This window comes from Octodon degus, unplaced genomic scaffold, assembly GCF_000260255.1.
Source record: "Octodon degus isolate 3935 unplaced genomic scaffold, OctDeg1.0 scaffold00111, whole genome shotgun sequence".
Lineage (NCBI taxonomy): Eukaryota > Metazoa > Chordata > Mammalia > Rodentia > Octodontidae > Octodon > Octodon degus.
In genome coordinates this window covers 9,493,344-9,511,648 of record NW_004524687.1, presented here as the reverse complement: position 1 = coordinate 9,511,648, position 18,305 = coordinate 9,493,344, and the positions used below count along the sequence as shown (strand labels likewise).

At 41.7% G+C, this 18,305-nt stretch overlaps 1 protein-coding gene and 1 non-coding gene across 3 annotated transcripts in view; both read right to left on the bottom strand.

Annotated features, from left to right (window-relative positions):
• The window catches only part of Frmd3 (FERM domain containing 3), a 282,007-nt gene extending 263,708 nt beyond the window's left edge, over nucleotides 1-18,299 (bottom strand). For both annotated transcript variants that reach the window (XM_004639402.2, XM_004639401.2), the window contains exon 1: nucleotides 18,167-18,299. In XM_004639402.2, the coding sequence (XP_004639459.1) occupies nucleotides 18,167-18,271 (105 nt within the window). In that variant the 5' untranslated portion in view covers nucleotides 18,272-18,299. The remainder of the gene's footprint in view (nucleotides 1-18,166) is intronic.
• Nucleotides 3,082-3,188, bottom strand: LOC111812072. The gene has a single exon (XR_002817663.1). It is a non-coding gene; the product is annotated as a U6 spliceosomal RNA (small nuclear RNA).
• Nucleotides 18,300-18,305: the final 6 nt, after the last annotated feature.

Genomic DNA, 18,305 nt, shown 5'->3' with positions numbered 1-18,305 from the left:
AAAGAACTCTGGGAGTGGGTACCTGGGTGCCAACCCCTCTGTCACCCACCAGGTTACGTGAGTCCCTTCCTTACTCTGAATTCCAGCTGCTCCCTGAGAAAGATGGAGGCATTGAATTAAAATCTAAAATCCCAGGGCTGGGGATATATAGCTCAGTGGCACAGTGCCTGCTTAACAAGCAGAAGGTCCTGAGCTTGATTCCTGGTAATAACAACAAAAAAAAATCAAAAATCGCTTCCAACTCACTAAGTGTTCCCTAAAAGTAACAAAACATATTTTTACTCTAAGACCTTTTGGAAATTACTAAGGTAACACACATAACCAAGGATTCTAATGCCATACTAGGAGACAGAGCAAAGCTTCCTATACTGCTCCCAAGGCTTCCGCACTTCCTCTCATCTTCCACAAGTAACCACTGTTAGGAGGCTGATGCTGTGCAGCCCAACACAGCAGCGACCAGCATGAGCCATTATTTAAATTTTAATGAATTAAAACTAACCTTGAAAATCCAATTCCTGTGACATTAGTCATAAGTGAGACACACAGAGCTACAAACTACCAACCAAATACAGTCCAGTTTCACCACCACAGAAGTTCTACTGGAAGACTGTCCATCATTCAAAAACCTCCTGCTTCTCCTCTCACCTCTTTCCAGTGCTTAGCAAAGACTCTATGATTGTGTCCATCAGGCCCTGTCTGATGTGTGCAGGACCACTCCAACATGCTAACAGGGTGAGAGGTCTCAGTGAGGGCTCCCAAACTCCTGACGCAAATGAAGACGAGCTTCACTAAGGGCTTCACCGAAGGCCATGGACCATGGAAACATGCCCACCCTACCAACATACAGAAGGGAAAAACCTTAACTAAGACTTCACAAGCCCCCGTATCTCTTTGGGTGGCACTTTTCAAAAAGTATTAAGGTTCAAAAGTATTAAGTTCAAAGCCTGAGAGGAAACACTTAAGAAAGCCTATCTGTAACTCTGAAGGGATAAGCTAAATACTCCTGCAAAGCAGTTCTCCAGGTCTCTGTGCCCATACAAACCAGCCTCAGTGGTCTTGTATTAAATATTCCCTAACTTGCAGGGGCCAATGTTTTCAGCTGGGCTCCAGCTATCTGACAAATCAGGGAATTGCCAACCCTCTACTGCAGGTATCTCTCTTCTGTTTTATAATATTATAGGCATTTCTTTCTTCCTCCAGCAACTTCCACACCTTTCTCTATACTTAACCTTCTAACATATACCTCCCTTCTTAATTGCACACATTTGTAGCACATTTCCCATTGTACTGGCCAGACACTGTCTGCTTTTTCTTTAATATTCACCTCAGACACACCAACCACATAAGACACATTTTAATGGACATGAAAAATCAAATGAGCAATAACACAAATGTAATGGGGGAATTTTAACAACCCATGTCACAAAGAGTTAGATCAACTAGGCAAAAGATCAGCAAAAAAAATAGCAGAACTAAACCAAACTTGCAAAGATTAGTAGACCTTCACACAGTGTTCCACCCAACAGCATCAGAATAAACATTCTTCTCAGCTGCACATGAGATGTTCTCCAAAATAGACCATATGCTAGCACATAGAGCATGCTCAAGTAAATGCAAAGGAATTCAAATATCCCATACATATTATTTGATCACAATGCAATGAAACTGGAAATTATTAACAAAAGAAAGCACAAAAACTCCATAAACACCTGGAAGTTAAATAACACCTTTCTGAATAATCAGTGGGTTACAGATGAAATTAAAAGAGACATCATACAATATTTCAATCTAACAAGAATGCTGATAAAATTTGCCAGGATCTGTGACGTGCAATGGAAGCAGTTTTAAAAGTGAAATTTATAGCAGTAAATTCTCACATCAGGAAAACAGAACAAGCCCAAATAGACAACCTTATGCTATACCTCATGCTCCTAGAAAAAGAAGAGCAAGTCAAGCCCAAAGCCCAATGCCCAAAGACAACAGGAAATTATAAAGATCAGAGAAGAAATTAATGCAACAAAGACAAAGAAAATAATACAAAGAATTAATGAATCAAAGAGTTAGTTCTTTGAAAGAATAAATAAAATTGATAAACTTCTAAAAAACCTTATAAAAAATGAAAGAAAAATTCAAATTCATACAACAAGGAATGAAAACAGCAAAATCACTACAGACCCTATATAAATTCAGAAAGGCTGGCCAGACAGCTCAGCAGACTAAAGTGCCTGCTTAGGCAGTTTGATCCCTGGCATGCCTTATCAGCCCTGCCCCCAGAGCATGCTGAGACAGCGATTGAGACTGGGCATAGTGGCATGTGACTATAATCCCAGTGCTTGGGAGGCTGAAAACAGGAGGATCACTATGAGTCTGATCTGTACAGTGAGACCCTGTAGGCCCTGTACTAAATACATAAAAAAAGAAATAAAAAGAAAAAGAAATTCAGAAGATCACCAATACCTTCTTCAAAAATCTTTACTCTCACAGGATGGAAAACACAGAAGATATGGACAGATTCCTAGATACATATGAATTACCAAAGCTGAATCAAGAAGATATAAAAATTCTGAATAACCCAGTATCAATGAATGAAATTGAAAATGTAATCAAAAACCTACCAACAGGGGCTGGTGAGATGGCTCAGTGGTCTACATACCTACTTAGAACAAATTTAGCAAAGCACAGGGACCGTGGTTCAATCCCCCAGCACCACATGCCAGCCCCCTGGTGGGCTGAGCTGGCCACACACACACATAAATAAATAATTTTTTTTTCTTTTCAAAGTTTTATTGATAAACATATAGCAATGAGACAGTTTCAAATCAAATCGAAAGTACAGTTTCAACAAATAATACACTGCATATATTCTTCTTAGTGGTTAATTGCTGTACAAGATGCAGACTTGTGATCCTACTTAGAAACACCATTAGAAAAAATCATTCTATTCATTAAGAGAATGCAACTATATATCTATCCCAACCACTTTGAATACACAGATACAAAATGGACATTCATAGTTATACCCCAATTTTTTTTTAAGTTCCGTTGTTGAATATTATAGGTGTGTAAACTCAGCAAAATATTAAAAATATGGAACGCTTCACGAATTTGCGTGTCATCCTTGCGCAGGGGCCATGCTAATCTTCTCTGTATCGTTCCAATTTTAGTACATGTGCTGCCGAAGCGAGCAATAAATAAAATTTAAAAAAAAAAAGGCAATTGTTTTAAAAATAAAAAAAAAAACCTACCAACAAAGAAAAGTCCAGGTCCTGATGAATTCACAGCTGAATTTTACAAGAAATTTAGAGAGAATCTAATGCCAATACTTCTCAAATTCTCAAATTCTTAAATGAAATTGAAAGGGAAGCAATTCTCTCAAACTCATTCCTGGAGGCAAGCATTACTCTGATACCAAAACCACAGAAAGACCCAACCAGAAAAGAAGAACAACAGGCCAATCTCCCTAATGAACATAGATTCAAACAGAATGCAGCAAATCAAGATTATACACCAAGTGGGTTGAATGTCACTTGGACGTTACCATCAGCCCTTCTATGAACCCCAACAATGTGCCGGTGTTTGTCTATCCCAGCAGTGTTACCTCCTCCTCTCCCTCCTCATTCTCCCCTTCCTCCAGGAGGAGCCTTTAAGATCAATTCCATCAGGCCCTCTCTGCTGTGTTCAAGATCACCCTAACAGGGTACAGGACAAACTACTTTGATGAGGTCTCCCTCTTCCTGATGTGTAACTAGGAAAGACTGGCTTCACTGATGGGTACACTGAGGGCCACAGGTCATAGAAGCATCCTTCCTCTAACATCACATAGAAGTTTACGGGGGTTTCGGTAGTGTAGTGGTCATCACGCTTGCCTGACAACATAAAAAAGTTTAAAATTTTAACCAAAAACCTGTGAACTCTAATGACATTTGTTGGATAGATGGATGCATGGATGGATGGATGGATGGATGGATGGATGGATGGATGGATGGATGGATGGATGAATGGATGGATGGAAGAATGGTGATACTTTGAGTGCTGAATTTTTTTAAGTATTGAATCTGAGTTCAGATTAAAATTTCATAATCAATCTCTCATGACACCAAGAATATATTTTATACTTAACAATTGCTCGATACACTAAGGAAAGAAAAACCTGGCATCTCCTACTCTGCCAGGATACTAAAGGAAGCCTGCGGAAGGAAGAAAGGAGTATTTAACAATATATATTGGATAATAGCATTAAAAGCCTCCCTTTCTCTAATGGAGGTACAATTTGGAGAGAACCCTGAACCACCTTCCTCTCTGTGGCATATGATTAAAATCTGCTTTGTTCCTCTAATTTGCTATTCTCAAATTACCACAGTGCCGCTGGCGCTGCAGACTCAGGCTTTGCTGCCCTTGAATCGATGTACAACTTCTCTTTTTTTCCCTTTTAATCAGCACTAAGCCAAGAAGGTGTCATCTACACCTGGAGAAACTATAGCTCCAAACCCAGAGGCAAAATGTCATTCAAGGTGCCCCCTCCCCAGGTGGCAGGATGCCCCTCAGCAGAAATGTATGTCCCTTGAGGTTTACAAGCAAAGAGATGAAGCTACCCTTGACCAGACTCCAGGTGGTAGGAAAGAAGTGTTTTTCAACCTCTGACTCTAGAGATTTTATTACTCCTCTAAGCCTTCAAAACAAAGAAACTCAAATGAGACTGTAGCTAGTACCTAGCCAAATACACACACACACACACACACACACACACACACACACACACACAGAGTTTTTGTTTTCATATTTTTCTACTGGTCTCCTAAATACCACAGGCTAGAATTCTGAAGAAAGTCAATCTTAATTCTACAAAGTAAGCTACCTTAGATGATAGACATGAAATTCTATTAACATTATCCTTACATTTTTTTCTGTGAAATTTCTTGGGAGTCCATTTGAAATATCAAACTAGAAGAACAATGTGTTCCCCAAACATGCAAAGGGAACTAATTATCTATTTAGGTTAGATGGTAAATATTCACATATAGACACAAAGATATAGTTTGATTGAAATGTTCCATTTGAATATATTATCAGCGATGGGTTACTAAAGAAGATAGGTAGGGAGAAAATTTTAAACTGTGTCCTGAGATAATAGGCATCACATCAAGTTGCTTTCTCTACTCAAAGGGGGGATGCATATATGACTTTCTTCTATGCAATAAAAAAGTTGTCAGCATAAAAGAATTATGTCACTTAAGACTATTGAGGAAGATAGCTGGAGCAAACCTAAAGTTCAGGCCCAAATCTTAATCTTGCTAAATAGGAAACCTTAGAGAAATCACACTACCTCTGAACTTTAATTGTATCAACTAGCTAATAAATATTATTGCTGTGCTACTCAAGGACATCAAAAGGAACAAAAGACAAGGGAAAGGTTGCTACCACACAGAGAACCAATAGATACCTAAAACCACCACAAAAATGTAGACAACACCTATATAAGACACAGATCACAAAGACCAGCATTGTTTTCAGGACAATGGGTAGGAAAATAGAGAGAGAGAGAGAGAGAGAGAGAGAGAGAGAGAGAGAGAGAGAGACCCACCAAAACAATAACATCAGCAAGAAACAACAAGGAGGAATTATTAATCAACTTGTTAAATAGGTTTTTATTAATAAAACTAGTTACTAATTTTTATACCCTACTTAATTTTATCAGGATGTCCATTAATTAAATGAGATTGTGTTTGTGGGTGAACACCATCTCAGTCAATCTTGATTTTACAGATCAATGTTTATCATCAAACCCTAAAGCCTTACAGGAACAAATTATACTCCTGAGGTGAGATGATAAACCCAACCCTGCTCTGCCAGCACAGTAATTATCTTCCCCTGCTTCAGAATAATTATATTTCAAACCTTAGCTTAATACATGGATATAATCTGACAAAACTCTATTGTACATCTAAGAGTCAGGTCATTACTTTACTAATACTATTCTTTGAATTATTTCATAGTACTTGAATAATATTTACATAGGATATATCTGAGATATAAATAAATATTAAATAAATTATAAATTATTGAAGCATAATTTGCAATGCTACTCCTCAAAAGAACTTGCTTGATTTTTTATCACATTTATAGGATTTTAAAATGTATCATCTATTTAATGTTCGTGACACTGTCTCAAAGGGCACCTTCCCTAGAATGGAAATCCTATGCTTTAAAACTCTGAACTGCAAAGCTGAGCAACGTCTTTTTCACTTCCAAGTGAAAAATATGACATGAGGATAAAAGACAGCAAAATGCATTTCCAGCGAAACCCATGGTTTGACTACCCAGTATGCAGAAGATGGAGAGCAGCTCTTATTGTTGTTCAGATCAGAGTTGACTAATAAGAAAAATAATCAAGTACCACTGGAAGGAATTCCCAAGCTCTTAATCCATTGATTCTATCTACTAAAATGCATTGAGAAGAATTTTAGACAAAAAAGGGAAGACACATCATGTTGGTTTCATTCATGGTGGGTTTTGCCACCATTTGCAAGGACCCTGTGTGATTCTGTCTCTGTGATAGACCCCTATCTCTGGTAATTTTCATTCCTTCTACCCAACTGTAGACTGGGAATTTTCCACTCCATTGCCCTATGAACACATCAAGCCCAGAATACCCAAATGCCTGCTCTACCCTGCTTCTCTTTTAACCTAGGTCCTGGGGGCCAGTTTCATGGATGTGACCATACATTTTCTCAAGAACCTACACTTAGAAGAGCCTACACTTGATTTAAGAGGGTCAATTTATTTTCTTTTTTTTTCTTTCTTTTTTTTTTTGTATTTAGACAGGGTATACAAAGTGTACAGGGTCTCACTGCATAGATTGGACTCGAAGTGATCCTCCTGTTTACAGCTTCCCAAGTGCTGAGATTACAGGCACACATCACCAGTCTCAGTAGCCATCTTGTCCCAGGGGCAGGGCCAGCACAGCAGGTCAGGGAATCGAACTCCCAGATCCTGAGTCTGTCTAAGCAGGGGCTTTAATAAGAGGATCAATTATTGCCACCTTAAAACTATTAATAATTTTTGAACAAGGAGCCCTGCATTTTCATTTTGCACTGGGCCATAGCAATGATGTGACCAGCCCTCTCTCTCCTAGGACAGTGTCACCACTACCTCTGTCACTCACACCAACCATCTGTCACTCACCCCAGATGTCCCCTTCCTTCATTCCCAAATCCAGTCATGCCATTCACATTCAGGGTTTTATACCAGACAAGGTCAATTCCTCCGCTTGTCCTTTAATAATCAATCAAGATGTATCTATACCTGAGACACATACAGATACTCAGCCTGATTGACACCTTCTCTTGCTCTTCCACTTGTGTATATCTCTCTACATATCAATCATTTTGTCCTCAAAACACTCTCCTATCTTTCTCTAACTAACTTTGCAGTCAGACTTTGATTGTAATTTTATTTTAAATTTCTCTAGTTCCCAGCTCTGTGCTTCTGATATAGAAGATACTGAACAAAGGCTCGTTAAATAAGATTTAATTTCCAAAACCTTTAAGTCACTTTTGAAAAACATGATGGCTTGATCCATACAAAGGTTCTTCCTCTTTACAGTGAGCTTCACATTTTTTTCCTACAATGATCCCTCCTTTCCAAGTGACACCTTCAGGAAAAGTCACCCACACAACAGCTCCACAGCTTAGGTCGCACCTGGAACGCACTGTGTGTTGTCCTCCAGGATCTCTGTCTCCTGGGGTCACTTTTGCAAGAGAGAACAGCTGGGCCCCTATACCCCTGGGATCTTCTGGGCACTGGTGGCCTTCACACAATGACCTGTTTGTGCTGGGTTACAGGCAGATGTCCTCGGCAGTGCTACCAAAAATCCAGGACAGACCAAGGTACCAGAAGGCTGTCACTAACCCCAGGCCCTCATGTTCTCACAATAACATTCAGCACCACATCAAATCTGCTACATAGGAAGTCCTGCTGAAAAACAATCTCAACTTGGCTGGGACAGGGAGTCATCAGGACACACTGCATATACAGGAGTATAGTTACTACAAAAAATCCCAAATATATGTACATTTTATGTGTGTATTTGGAGTTCTTATTTAATTAGCATCATTTTAGTGACATGTAACTAGAGACTCAAGCTGTACAAAAGTTCTATTTTGTTTTAGTCAAGACTCAGGATGTGTAAGGGTTGTTTCTTTGCTTTGTTTTGTTTTTTTGTTTGTTTTGGTATTTTTTTTGTTGTCTTTTGTTTTTTTGTTTTGTTTTGTTTTGTTTTGTTTTCAGAACCGGGGATTAAACTCAGGTCCTTATGCTTGCTATCTCCTCAGCCCCAAGGGTTGTATTTTATGTAAGGCTTTTTTTATGTTTTTCAGGAAGTTTGGAAAATTAAGTCACCTATGTAGAGCTTGTAGCCTTCAAAACTCCTTTAAATGAGGATCTACAAAACTTTTGTTTGTATGAATTGTACACATCAATATTTACTGAAATCTTTCAAAATATTCAACTGCTAATTCATTTTAAAATAACAATAAATCCATTATACATTAACATAAAGCATATATCTTATGGGAAATAGCTATTCTACAAAATAAACAATTTTGAGCTTAGCACAGTAGTGCAATTGAAGAGAGCCCAACTCAAATACTAATATCAAAAGTAACAATTTAGTGAGAAAAGATGCGAATCCCTCTAGTGTCCGCTTCAGCAGAGCTGGCTTATCACCCATCCCAGCCCTGGCGACGCTGTGAGTGGAGGACACAGACAGTGCTCAGCAAGGCTGGCCACGCTGTCTACCCAGAAAAACGCATTGTTCCCCACAAGTTGTGCTGGAACAAGTGGATAGCCACATACAGAGAATAAAGCTGGACCCCCGCAGCACACCATATACAAAACTTAACTCAAAATGGGTAAAAACTGCACAGAGGAAGTTAATACACACAGGTATATTCTGGGGTGATAAAATGGCCTGGAATTAGATAGTGGGGATGCTATACAACCCTCTGATTATACTAAAATTCACTAAATTGTACACTAAAATGGTGAATTTTACATACACGCATGAACTACATACCAATTTCTAAAATGGATCAAAGTCCTAAATGCAAGAGCAAGAATTGTAACACTAAAGAAAACATAGTCATAAATCTTCATGACCTTGGACTGGGCAACAGTTTCTTAACTATGACACACAAAAACATAGTGTTTTCTCTCTCTCTCTCTCTCTCTCTCTCTCTCTCTCTCTCTCTCTCTCTCTCTCTCTCTCTCTCTCTCTCTCTCTCTCTCTCTCTCTCTCTCTCTCTCTCTCTCTCTCTCTCTCTCTCTCTCTCTCTCTCTCTCTCTCTCTCTCTCTCTCTCTCCCGTTTATATAAAATATTTTCATATATAATTTCATATATAATGTGTATATATAATTTCATCAAAATTAAAAAACACAGCATCAAGAAAGCAAAAAGACAGCCCAGAGGATGGAAGAAACTCTATCAGGGGTCTGTATCCACAATACACAGAAAAACTCTTACAACTCCATAATAAAAGACAATCCAATTTTAAAATGGACAAAAAATCTGAACAGACATCTGTCCAAAGAAGATACACACATGGGTAATATTATCCACCAGGGAAATGCTAACGGCTTCAGGGAAATAAAAATCACAATGAGATGCCACTCCGAAGCCTCTTAGGATGATTATAATTGTACGGACAGATAACAAATCTTGAACAGGACATGAAAAACTAAAACCCTCATATACGTACTGCTGATGGGCATATAAAAAGTCACAGCTGTTTTGTAAAAAGTTCAACAGTAATTCAAAAGATTAAACATAGAGTTATGTGGCCCAGCACTCCAAGGGACATACTCCAAGGTGTACACTCAACAGAAATGAAACATACAACTACACAGCAAATTTTACAGGAATCTTAACAGCAGCATTAATCATGGAACCCAAAAGTAAAAGCAGTCCAAATGTTCATCAACTGATAAATGGGTAAACACAAAGTGATATACCCACGCAGTGGATTATTATGCCTCAAGACAAAGAACCAAAGTACTGATCCATGCTACAATAAGGATGAACCCTGAAAACAGCACTGAGTGACAGGAGATGTACACAAAAGGCTGTACGTTACTATGACTCCACTTTAATCCCATGCCCAGAGTAGACAAATTTATAGAGTCAAGAAATGCATCAGTGGTTACCTATGACAGGAAGATCTAGTGAGAAACTGGAGGTGACTGCTAAAGCACAACAGTTTCTTCTTAGATGACAACCATCTTCTAAAAGTAATTATGGTGACAGCTGCACAACCCAGTGAGAATAGTAAATGGTACACTTTAAGTAGGTCCATTAGATGGACTGAGTTACTTCTCAACGGAACTGTTAGTCAAAAACATCTTAGCACTACTTTGAAAACATTTTGAACCTCACCAATCCCATGAAAATGGGGTTACTTCATGAAACCATTAAGTGCAAATAAGGACCAAAATGTATAATAGATATTGCAAAATGGGACAAAAAGGTTCAAGTGGGAAGGGGAAATAGTGCAGAGGCGAGGGGAAAGGAAAAAAAGGGAAAAGAAAAAATGAGAAAAGAAGGAAAAAATGTAAACAGTTTTTTGTAACAATGCTTTTAGCTTTTGTAAGGAGGAAAAGAGGGATTGAAGAGAGGGTAGAGGAATGGGGGGAAGAAACAAGTTCTGTTATGTACAGGTCCAAATTCTCTAGGATGAATGCTATCACTATGTATACCTAAAATAATTAATTAATTAATTATACCAATAAAATTAATTAATTAAACAAAAGAAAAAATAAAAGACCCCTCCTTCCTAGGAGCTCTTTCCACCACCCCACCCCAGCCCAGTCACATCCCCACACCCACCTACCTCCATCCCCCTACCCACACCAACACCCCACTTTCTACCACAGAAAGTCCTGGCTTCCAGTATTCACTCTCCCCTTAGCAGATCAACAACAGCAAGAGGGCTGCCACACTCACGCGGAGTCCCAGGGTCCATTTTGGCCACTTCAGGCTAACCAGCACATTCCCTTCCCTGTCACAGTCACTAGCTCAGGGGTAGTAGTGACCCCAAAGGTGTACTCAGGCTGACTCCAGGCCTTCTGTCTGGAATGTTGAGTGCATGTGGCTTCTCTCTTCCCCCAGACACATGTTGTGAAAACATGAGACCTGGCATGATGGGACCATTACATTACCAGCCTGAGGAGGACACTACCCAAAAGGTAAGAAGAGGGAAGACAGTGCAGGGAAACAGAGCCACAGGCCTTGAGCTAAGTCTCTAATTCAGCACTCCTGGACATACAAGCTTTTAACTCCTAGATGTGACGTGGCTTTTTTTTTCCTCTCAGTATACACTTAATGTAAAGAACTGACCCACATATCTGGACCTAAAAACAATGGTGCAGGGTCACAGGACACTGTTTAACAAACCATCTCCTCCTTCTATTTGTGTCTGATTGTCATTAGACTCTGAATGACATTCTAGGTTAAGTGTGGTAGAGAAAAGTGGTGGGTTGTCCTTTCTAGCAGAAAAGATGTGGTTGTCAGTTGAACATAGGCTAAAGATGGAACCTGGCATTGAACAGCCATACATATTTATAATGAAATCATCCAAATTCCATTCCAACAAAAAGGGATTTATCATTCTTTTCCAATCAAATTGATTAGAACAGTATTTGTATTTGGGTGATATTCAAACATTTATAACATGTTTATATACACACTATCTCAGAAAACAAAGGAAGCTGATGATTGAGGAATTATCATGCCTGTTTTGCAGATAGAGAAAAAGAAGCCCAGTGACTTAAGGTTTTTCACAATCATAAAATGAGGGTGTTTGGGCTTAACATCATTAGACTCCAAGTCAAAAGGCTTTCCATTACTTAGGGTTCACTGTAATATATCTTCCCATAATATTAACATGGCTTTCACTATCTTCTCATCTCTTGCTAAGGGCCAAGTACCTAAGCATTTGACATATTCTTTCTTTTAATCCTTTCAGTGATCTGTGCAATCTGTGCCCTTATCATCCTTGCTTCTTAGAAGAGAGAACTGAGCCTTATATAGTGGCTACCCAGAGTCACCTAGATAGCTGATGGCACAGCCAGGGCTCAAACCCACACATGTAGTGTCCAAAACATAAGCCCCATGGAAAGCACAAAGCCAACCCACTGCACATGGCTCCACCTTCTCAATAAGTTGCCACTGAGCTGTCCAGAATGACCCAGTTCAATGACATCTGAACTGATATTTAACACAAACCACAAATGGTTATCTAATAATTTTTCTTCTTACAGAATCTGATCATAAAAATATTTTTTAAAATTAAGCCATAGTTTAGATAACATCTTATTAAGTTCCTCTGAAAGGTGTATTGTAAAAATAATTACAACCCAGCATAACAGATTCTGGAAGACATTACACCTTGACTGGCTGATAGCTGCTCCTGGCCAACACATACACACTTCCACCCTTCTATAATGGCAAAGCCCACCTCCCATCACAGTGAGAAGAGACACCAGGGGAATACACATGCCTAGACCTTTCACAGCTAAGTAGATGGAATATGATCCAATCCCAGCCAATGAATCTGATGGGAAGGCTCACAGGGTCTCTAAGAAAGGTGTTTCTTGGCATTTAAAAATGTATGTATGAGAAAATGCCTCCTCTTGATTTGGATGTAGTAGTACGCAACATTCAATACTGTAGCCATGTTGCAGCCATGGTAACTACAGTGACTGTACAAGATGACAGAATAGAAAGAAGGAAAGCACACGGCTCCATGCAGAGCCACAGAACATCCCTACAGCTGTCCTATCTCTGGACCTGATGCTAGTAAGATAGTATATGTCCTTACTATGCAGTCCACTTTGACTTGGCTAGCCTCTTACTTGTATCCAAACATATCCTAACCCATAGACCCCAAGAGGCAATGGAACAGAGGAGGGCTCTGGATTTTGAGCCAAATGACCTAGGATAATTCATTTATTGGCCAGATAACCCAAATTGTTTATTTTCTCTGAAAATCTCATTTTCCATATCTATAAGAATGAAGTAACATGCAATAATATCAATAAAATGAAAATAACAGGCCAATTATGAAAATCACATGAAACAATGTGGATATGACCACTTGACCAACAGCAATGCTTTGCTCAAATAAATTTTTCTGAGGAATAGTTTAACTGTAGCATTTCTCTAAGCTGCATCTGTCCATCAGGCTTCTGAGTTTTTGACTGATTCATGGTCCAGTGCTGGGACTGTAGGTGGAAGTGCAACTCCTGCCTTGGGCTAGGTAGCCTGCATGCAATGTAAGGGAGGGAAAGAGGCTTGCTCATTGCTGTGCCTCCTTTTAGCTCTTACTGCTTTTGCTGTCTTCTACCTCCATGAACTGCTGCCCTCTGTCATGTGCCACTCTGCCTTGGAGCCTGAGAAGTATGGACTGAAAGCTCCACAAACTGCAAGCTAAATAAACCTCTCTTCCTTAATTCTGGGCATTTGGTATTTTGTCTCAGCAACAAGAGAAAAGTAACTGAGATACTACTTAATCTAAATCTTTTATTTTATAAATATGAAATGATTCACTCATCACATAACTGGTTGGTAACAGACATAAACTACACAGCTGATTCCGAATCCAATGCTGTCAAGCTAGCCTTGTAAGTAATGATCTAAATGACATACTGTGTAGTTTAGCACTCATTCGTTCAACTAGAGGTTGAAACACACTCTATATGTCCGGTCTTACTCAAAGTATTAGGGACTTAGTGATGAATAACATGAACAATAAGATGTTCACATTGTTATTAATTTAGTAGTCTAAAAAGGAAATTACCTAATCTACATTTATCTTTATTTTGTGCCTACTGTTATGCCAAATACTATGCAAACATTGTCTACTATGTCCTAAACATTATGCACAACTGCTGTTCAAATACAAATACAAATTTCCAAGCAGTTTCAAAGATATCAGTTATATTTAGCAGGTCTTGCTAAAGAATAAAGAATATGGAAAGTCTACATTGTTCTCAAAAAAGCAGCATTAAAAATGGGAAACTCTTTGGAAAGAGTTGTGAATCACCTGACAGAAGATGGCTAGGACTCCATGCTAACTAAAGCATCAAGGCTGACAGATGTAATTGGAGCTAAATGACATCTTCTCTAAGACCCAGATTTAAAGAGTTGGCTCAATTGGCAAAGCCAGGAGAAGCACTAAGCCACCCTTTGCCTTCCATGGGCCTCTTCTGCAGCCCTGGTCTCCTCTTTTGCTCCATGACTATCAGGAATTCCTCTTTCAGCTGACATGACTCTTCACACACCAGTGGTGAGACAGCACCCTAGACCTTGTTAAGAGACACAGATAAGGCTGTCCATGATTCTTACTGGAACCAGCCACCAGGTTGCCAAAAGTGCACTGCTATATTGTGTTTGGAACTTTTCTTTGCCAAAAGACCACCAAAATATCATTTAGAAAAGAAATACTTAAAAACTGTTGCCTTAGGGCCAGCCAGATAGCTCAGCGCACTAAATCACCTGCTTAGGCAGAACGCAGCGGCTGGGGTTCGATCCCCTGCATGCCGTGCTGGCCCTGCCACTGGGGCATGCTGAGATGGCAATTGAGACTGGGCATGGTGGCATGTACCTGTAATCCCAGCACTTGGGAGGCTGAAGACAAGAGAATCGCTACAAGTCTGATCTGGGTAGTGAGACCCTGTAGACCCTGTACTAAACACATTTAAAAAAAAAAAGTCATTGCCTTGTAAAAGCTGCTTCCTATAATCCATATAGTTGTAAATACAAAGCTTCTTGAGGCTATGAGGTGGAGCAGCCAGAATACTACTCTGCCTTCCCACATTGTGGACTGCAACTATAAGGACAGAACCCCTCCATAGCCACTCCTTCACCACCAAGCTGGAACACAACACTTAGTTTCTGGCTTGCTCAGACTTCATCTTCTAATGCACAGGGAGAAACTGAGGGTGCTACATTTCACCCTCTGAAGTATATAGAAACATGTGTAAAATCTAAGAGGGCATGGTTGAATATGGTTCCCTTAAAGGCAAACATCGCATTCCCCAAATGTGGCAGTGGCCCCAGCAGCCTCTGGACTGGGGCATCCCAATCAGCCCTGGGGTTCCAGCTGTCTTGCCCGACTGTGGATCCTTTACTGGTGCACACTGGCAAGGAGGGCCTTTGCACTGAGTTCATGAATCCCAGCTGGTTCTCAGTCCCCGGTTCAAACCTTTCATATTATATTTACCTACGTCAGCGTCTAGAAGTTTCACTGCAAGCACTGCTATTTTAACAATGGGTTCATATGTCAAAGATATATACAAGCACTGCTGCCAGACAGGTCTAGATTTAAATGTCAGCAACTTGTCTCTTTTTAGATTCAGCCTTGGACAAGCCACAAACACTCAGCTTCTCAGCTTTCTTATTCATAAGCTAGGAACCAGGCCTACCTCAGAGGTCTGTGGCATAGGTTACTCGTACTGTGTAGAATGGGCCAGTGTGCAGAATATGCTCAAAGATGGTGCTTATAGCTACCTGAAGGTTTCCAGTGACCCTGCATCGGCCACAGCAGCCACCATCCCTCCAGCACCTTGCCAACAAGAACCATCTGAACAGCCCACTTCTTGATGTCTCAGATGTTCACTTATTAGGGAATGCAGGCAGATGATCGCCCCAAGGATTTGTGCCTGAGTTTCCCCCCTTCTGGGCATCACAGGTTCCACTCCTTTTACCTGAGGGTACAGGACAACTAACATGGGTCTAGAGTCTGCAGAGTGAGGGAAGTGTAGCCATGAGGAAGGCATGCACAACACTCCAGGCCATCCACGTGCTCCCTTCACTGGAGATACTCTGGGAGGAAGGATGGGGCGGAGGTCAAAGGTAAGGAACATGAAGGAGACAGAGGAGGAAGAGAGGCAAGGAAGGAACATAGGTAAAGAGGAAGGAAGAAAACGAGGAAAGACCTACAAATCAATTTTTCCGGAATAAGTGCTAGCCACCCCATATATTTTTGTTTTGTATTTTAAATCTTTTTGTTCTCTAAGCAAATGGAAATCTTTATAAACTGATAGCTGAAAGTAAAATTTCAAATTCTCGTTTGGAATATGGTAGGAAATATGAAGCCCAAAATGATCAAAAATAGCATCTTTGAGATGATTTTAATTGGCTACAGGATAATCACCCTGGGGGAGGGGCAGATGAGGCAGAAAAGATGCACCATAATTTCTTTAATCCATGTCAATATCAACATTTTGTTGTTTTTGTTTGGTTGGTTGGCTGGTTTTTTATGTTTAGGACAGGGTCTACAGGGTCTCAGTAGGTAGATCGGACTCATAGTGATTGTCCTGGTTTCAGCCTCCCAAGTACTGGGATTGCACGCCACCACACCCAGTCTCAATTGCCGCCTCAGCAGGCCCCGGGGGCAGGGCCAGCATGGCACGAGGAGATCGTGCCTAGAACCCCTAAGCAGGAGCTTTAGTCTGCTGAGCTATCTGGCCAGCCCTTTGGAATGTGTCATTTTAACTACATTGGCATCATTGAGACCATAACTCCAACTTTCCAAACTGTTATTAGGCTAAGAAAGTACTGTTTCCCAGGACACCAGACAAATACGTGTCCTTGGTTTTGTCTTGAGAGAGAATGTCAGCTCCACTGGAGACCCGGCAGGCCACCGCTGAGAGGTGAGCAGTCCCCAGCAGGGTTACTTGGTGCTGCTAGTCCTTCTCTACATGTTCATCATGACCTAAGCCACCCTTCCGTCCCTGGGAGGACTTAGAGCTAAGCGCACAAACCAGCCTTTCTGGATCAAAGGACGGTACAAGCCAAGCATTTGGATGCGGCCATGGGGGCAGCAGAAAAACTGCCTGTGCTGCTAATCCCTTTATTATTAAGTTTCCCAGCGGTGCTTAGCTCAGAATGAAATTCAAGATCTTCTAGAAAATTCAACCGAGCCTACTTGCCAGGGAGATCATGGGGCACCACCTTCCTGACTTGAAACCTGTCCAGCTGTCAGCTTACAAATGAGTTGCACAGTCCCTGTTTCATGAACTCTAACAAAAATTCTTAAAACAGGAGAGGACAAAGAGGGAGCTAGAGGGAAAGACCTTTTATTTATGCAGGAACCTGCCCCACACACCCCCAGCACCACCATCACTACAGTCTGGGAGCTCCAGCAGTGAGGAGAGGAAATCCCACAAATAAATAATTAAACACTGTTTAAAGTCAGAAGCAACTGTGCAGAGTCCTGACACGACCTTTCAGAACTATCAGCGCCGAGTGGGGCATCTTTGGGGCCACGGGAGACAGGTGCACACCTTCCTGCTTCTACACACATTGCAAACGCACACACATGCATGCCCGAGGGCTGACACATACCTTTGCCATTCACACTAGCTCTGGAGCTCGAAGCACTTACTACTAGAGAAAGGGATGCCCCACTCCTGCCTTTACCCAAACAACTAGCCTTCTCCAGCTTGGGTGGAGACTCCCAGGGGCTCTCCTCTCCAGGCCCCAGGTGCCTTCAGGATTCTCCACCTGCTGGCCCTACAGACCAGCTTCCTTCTGGGAAACGCTGAAGTCCACATGTTCCTTTCCCTGTGGCTCCAGTTCAGTACAGCACGCATCCCATGCCTGGATGCTGGAGTCCAGGGCTACCAGTTCCTCTCGCGGGGGAAACTTAGCCACTGGCCTTCTCCGAGCAGCAGGTGCCACCGCAAAGGGGCAGTAGGCTTGGATTTGCGGGTGCCCGGACCCAGGGTGCCTCTGGAGCCTGGGCGCGGGAGGCAGAAATGCGTGAGCCCTAGCTGGCTGTGCCTCTCCACGTGGAGGAAGGCAGGAGGATGAGCGGGTAACAGGCCAGTGTCCCTCTCAGCCCGCAGGTCTCCGCTTTCGGCGTCCCCAGGCAGCCGCTCCGCGCCCCAGCCCTGGGCGCAGCGAGATACGAGCAGTCCCAGCAGGGGCAGGGCCGATGGACGCGCGTGCAGCGCCGGCGGGGACTGAGCCTCCCGCCGGGCCCCCGCCTCTCCGGACAGAGCCGGGCTTCCTGGCCAGCTCCTCCGGGCTTGGGCTCTCCACCCGCGCACTCCACAGCAGAGGCCCCCAGCCCAGCTCCGCCGCCCCGGCCCGCCGCACCTCCCCACCTGGATGTGGCAGGAGATCTCCGAGTCGTCCAGCAGCCGGATGGTGCATTTCATCTCTTGACTGAGCGATTTGACGCTGGAGCTCCGAAAGTGGATCATCTTCATGGTCCCACCGCCTCTCGGCACACAGCGGCAGGAG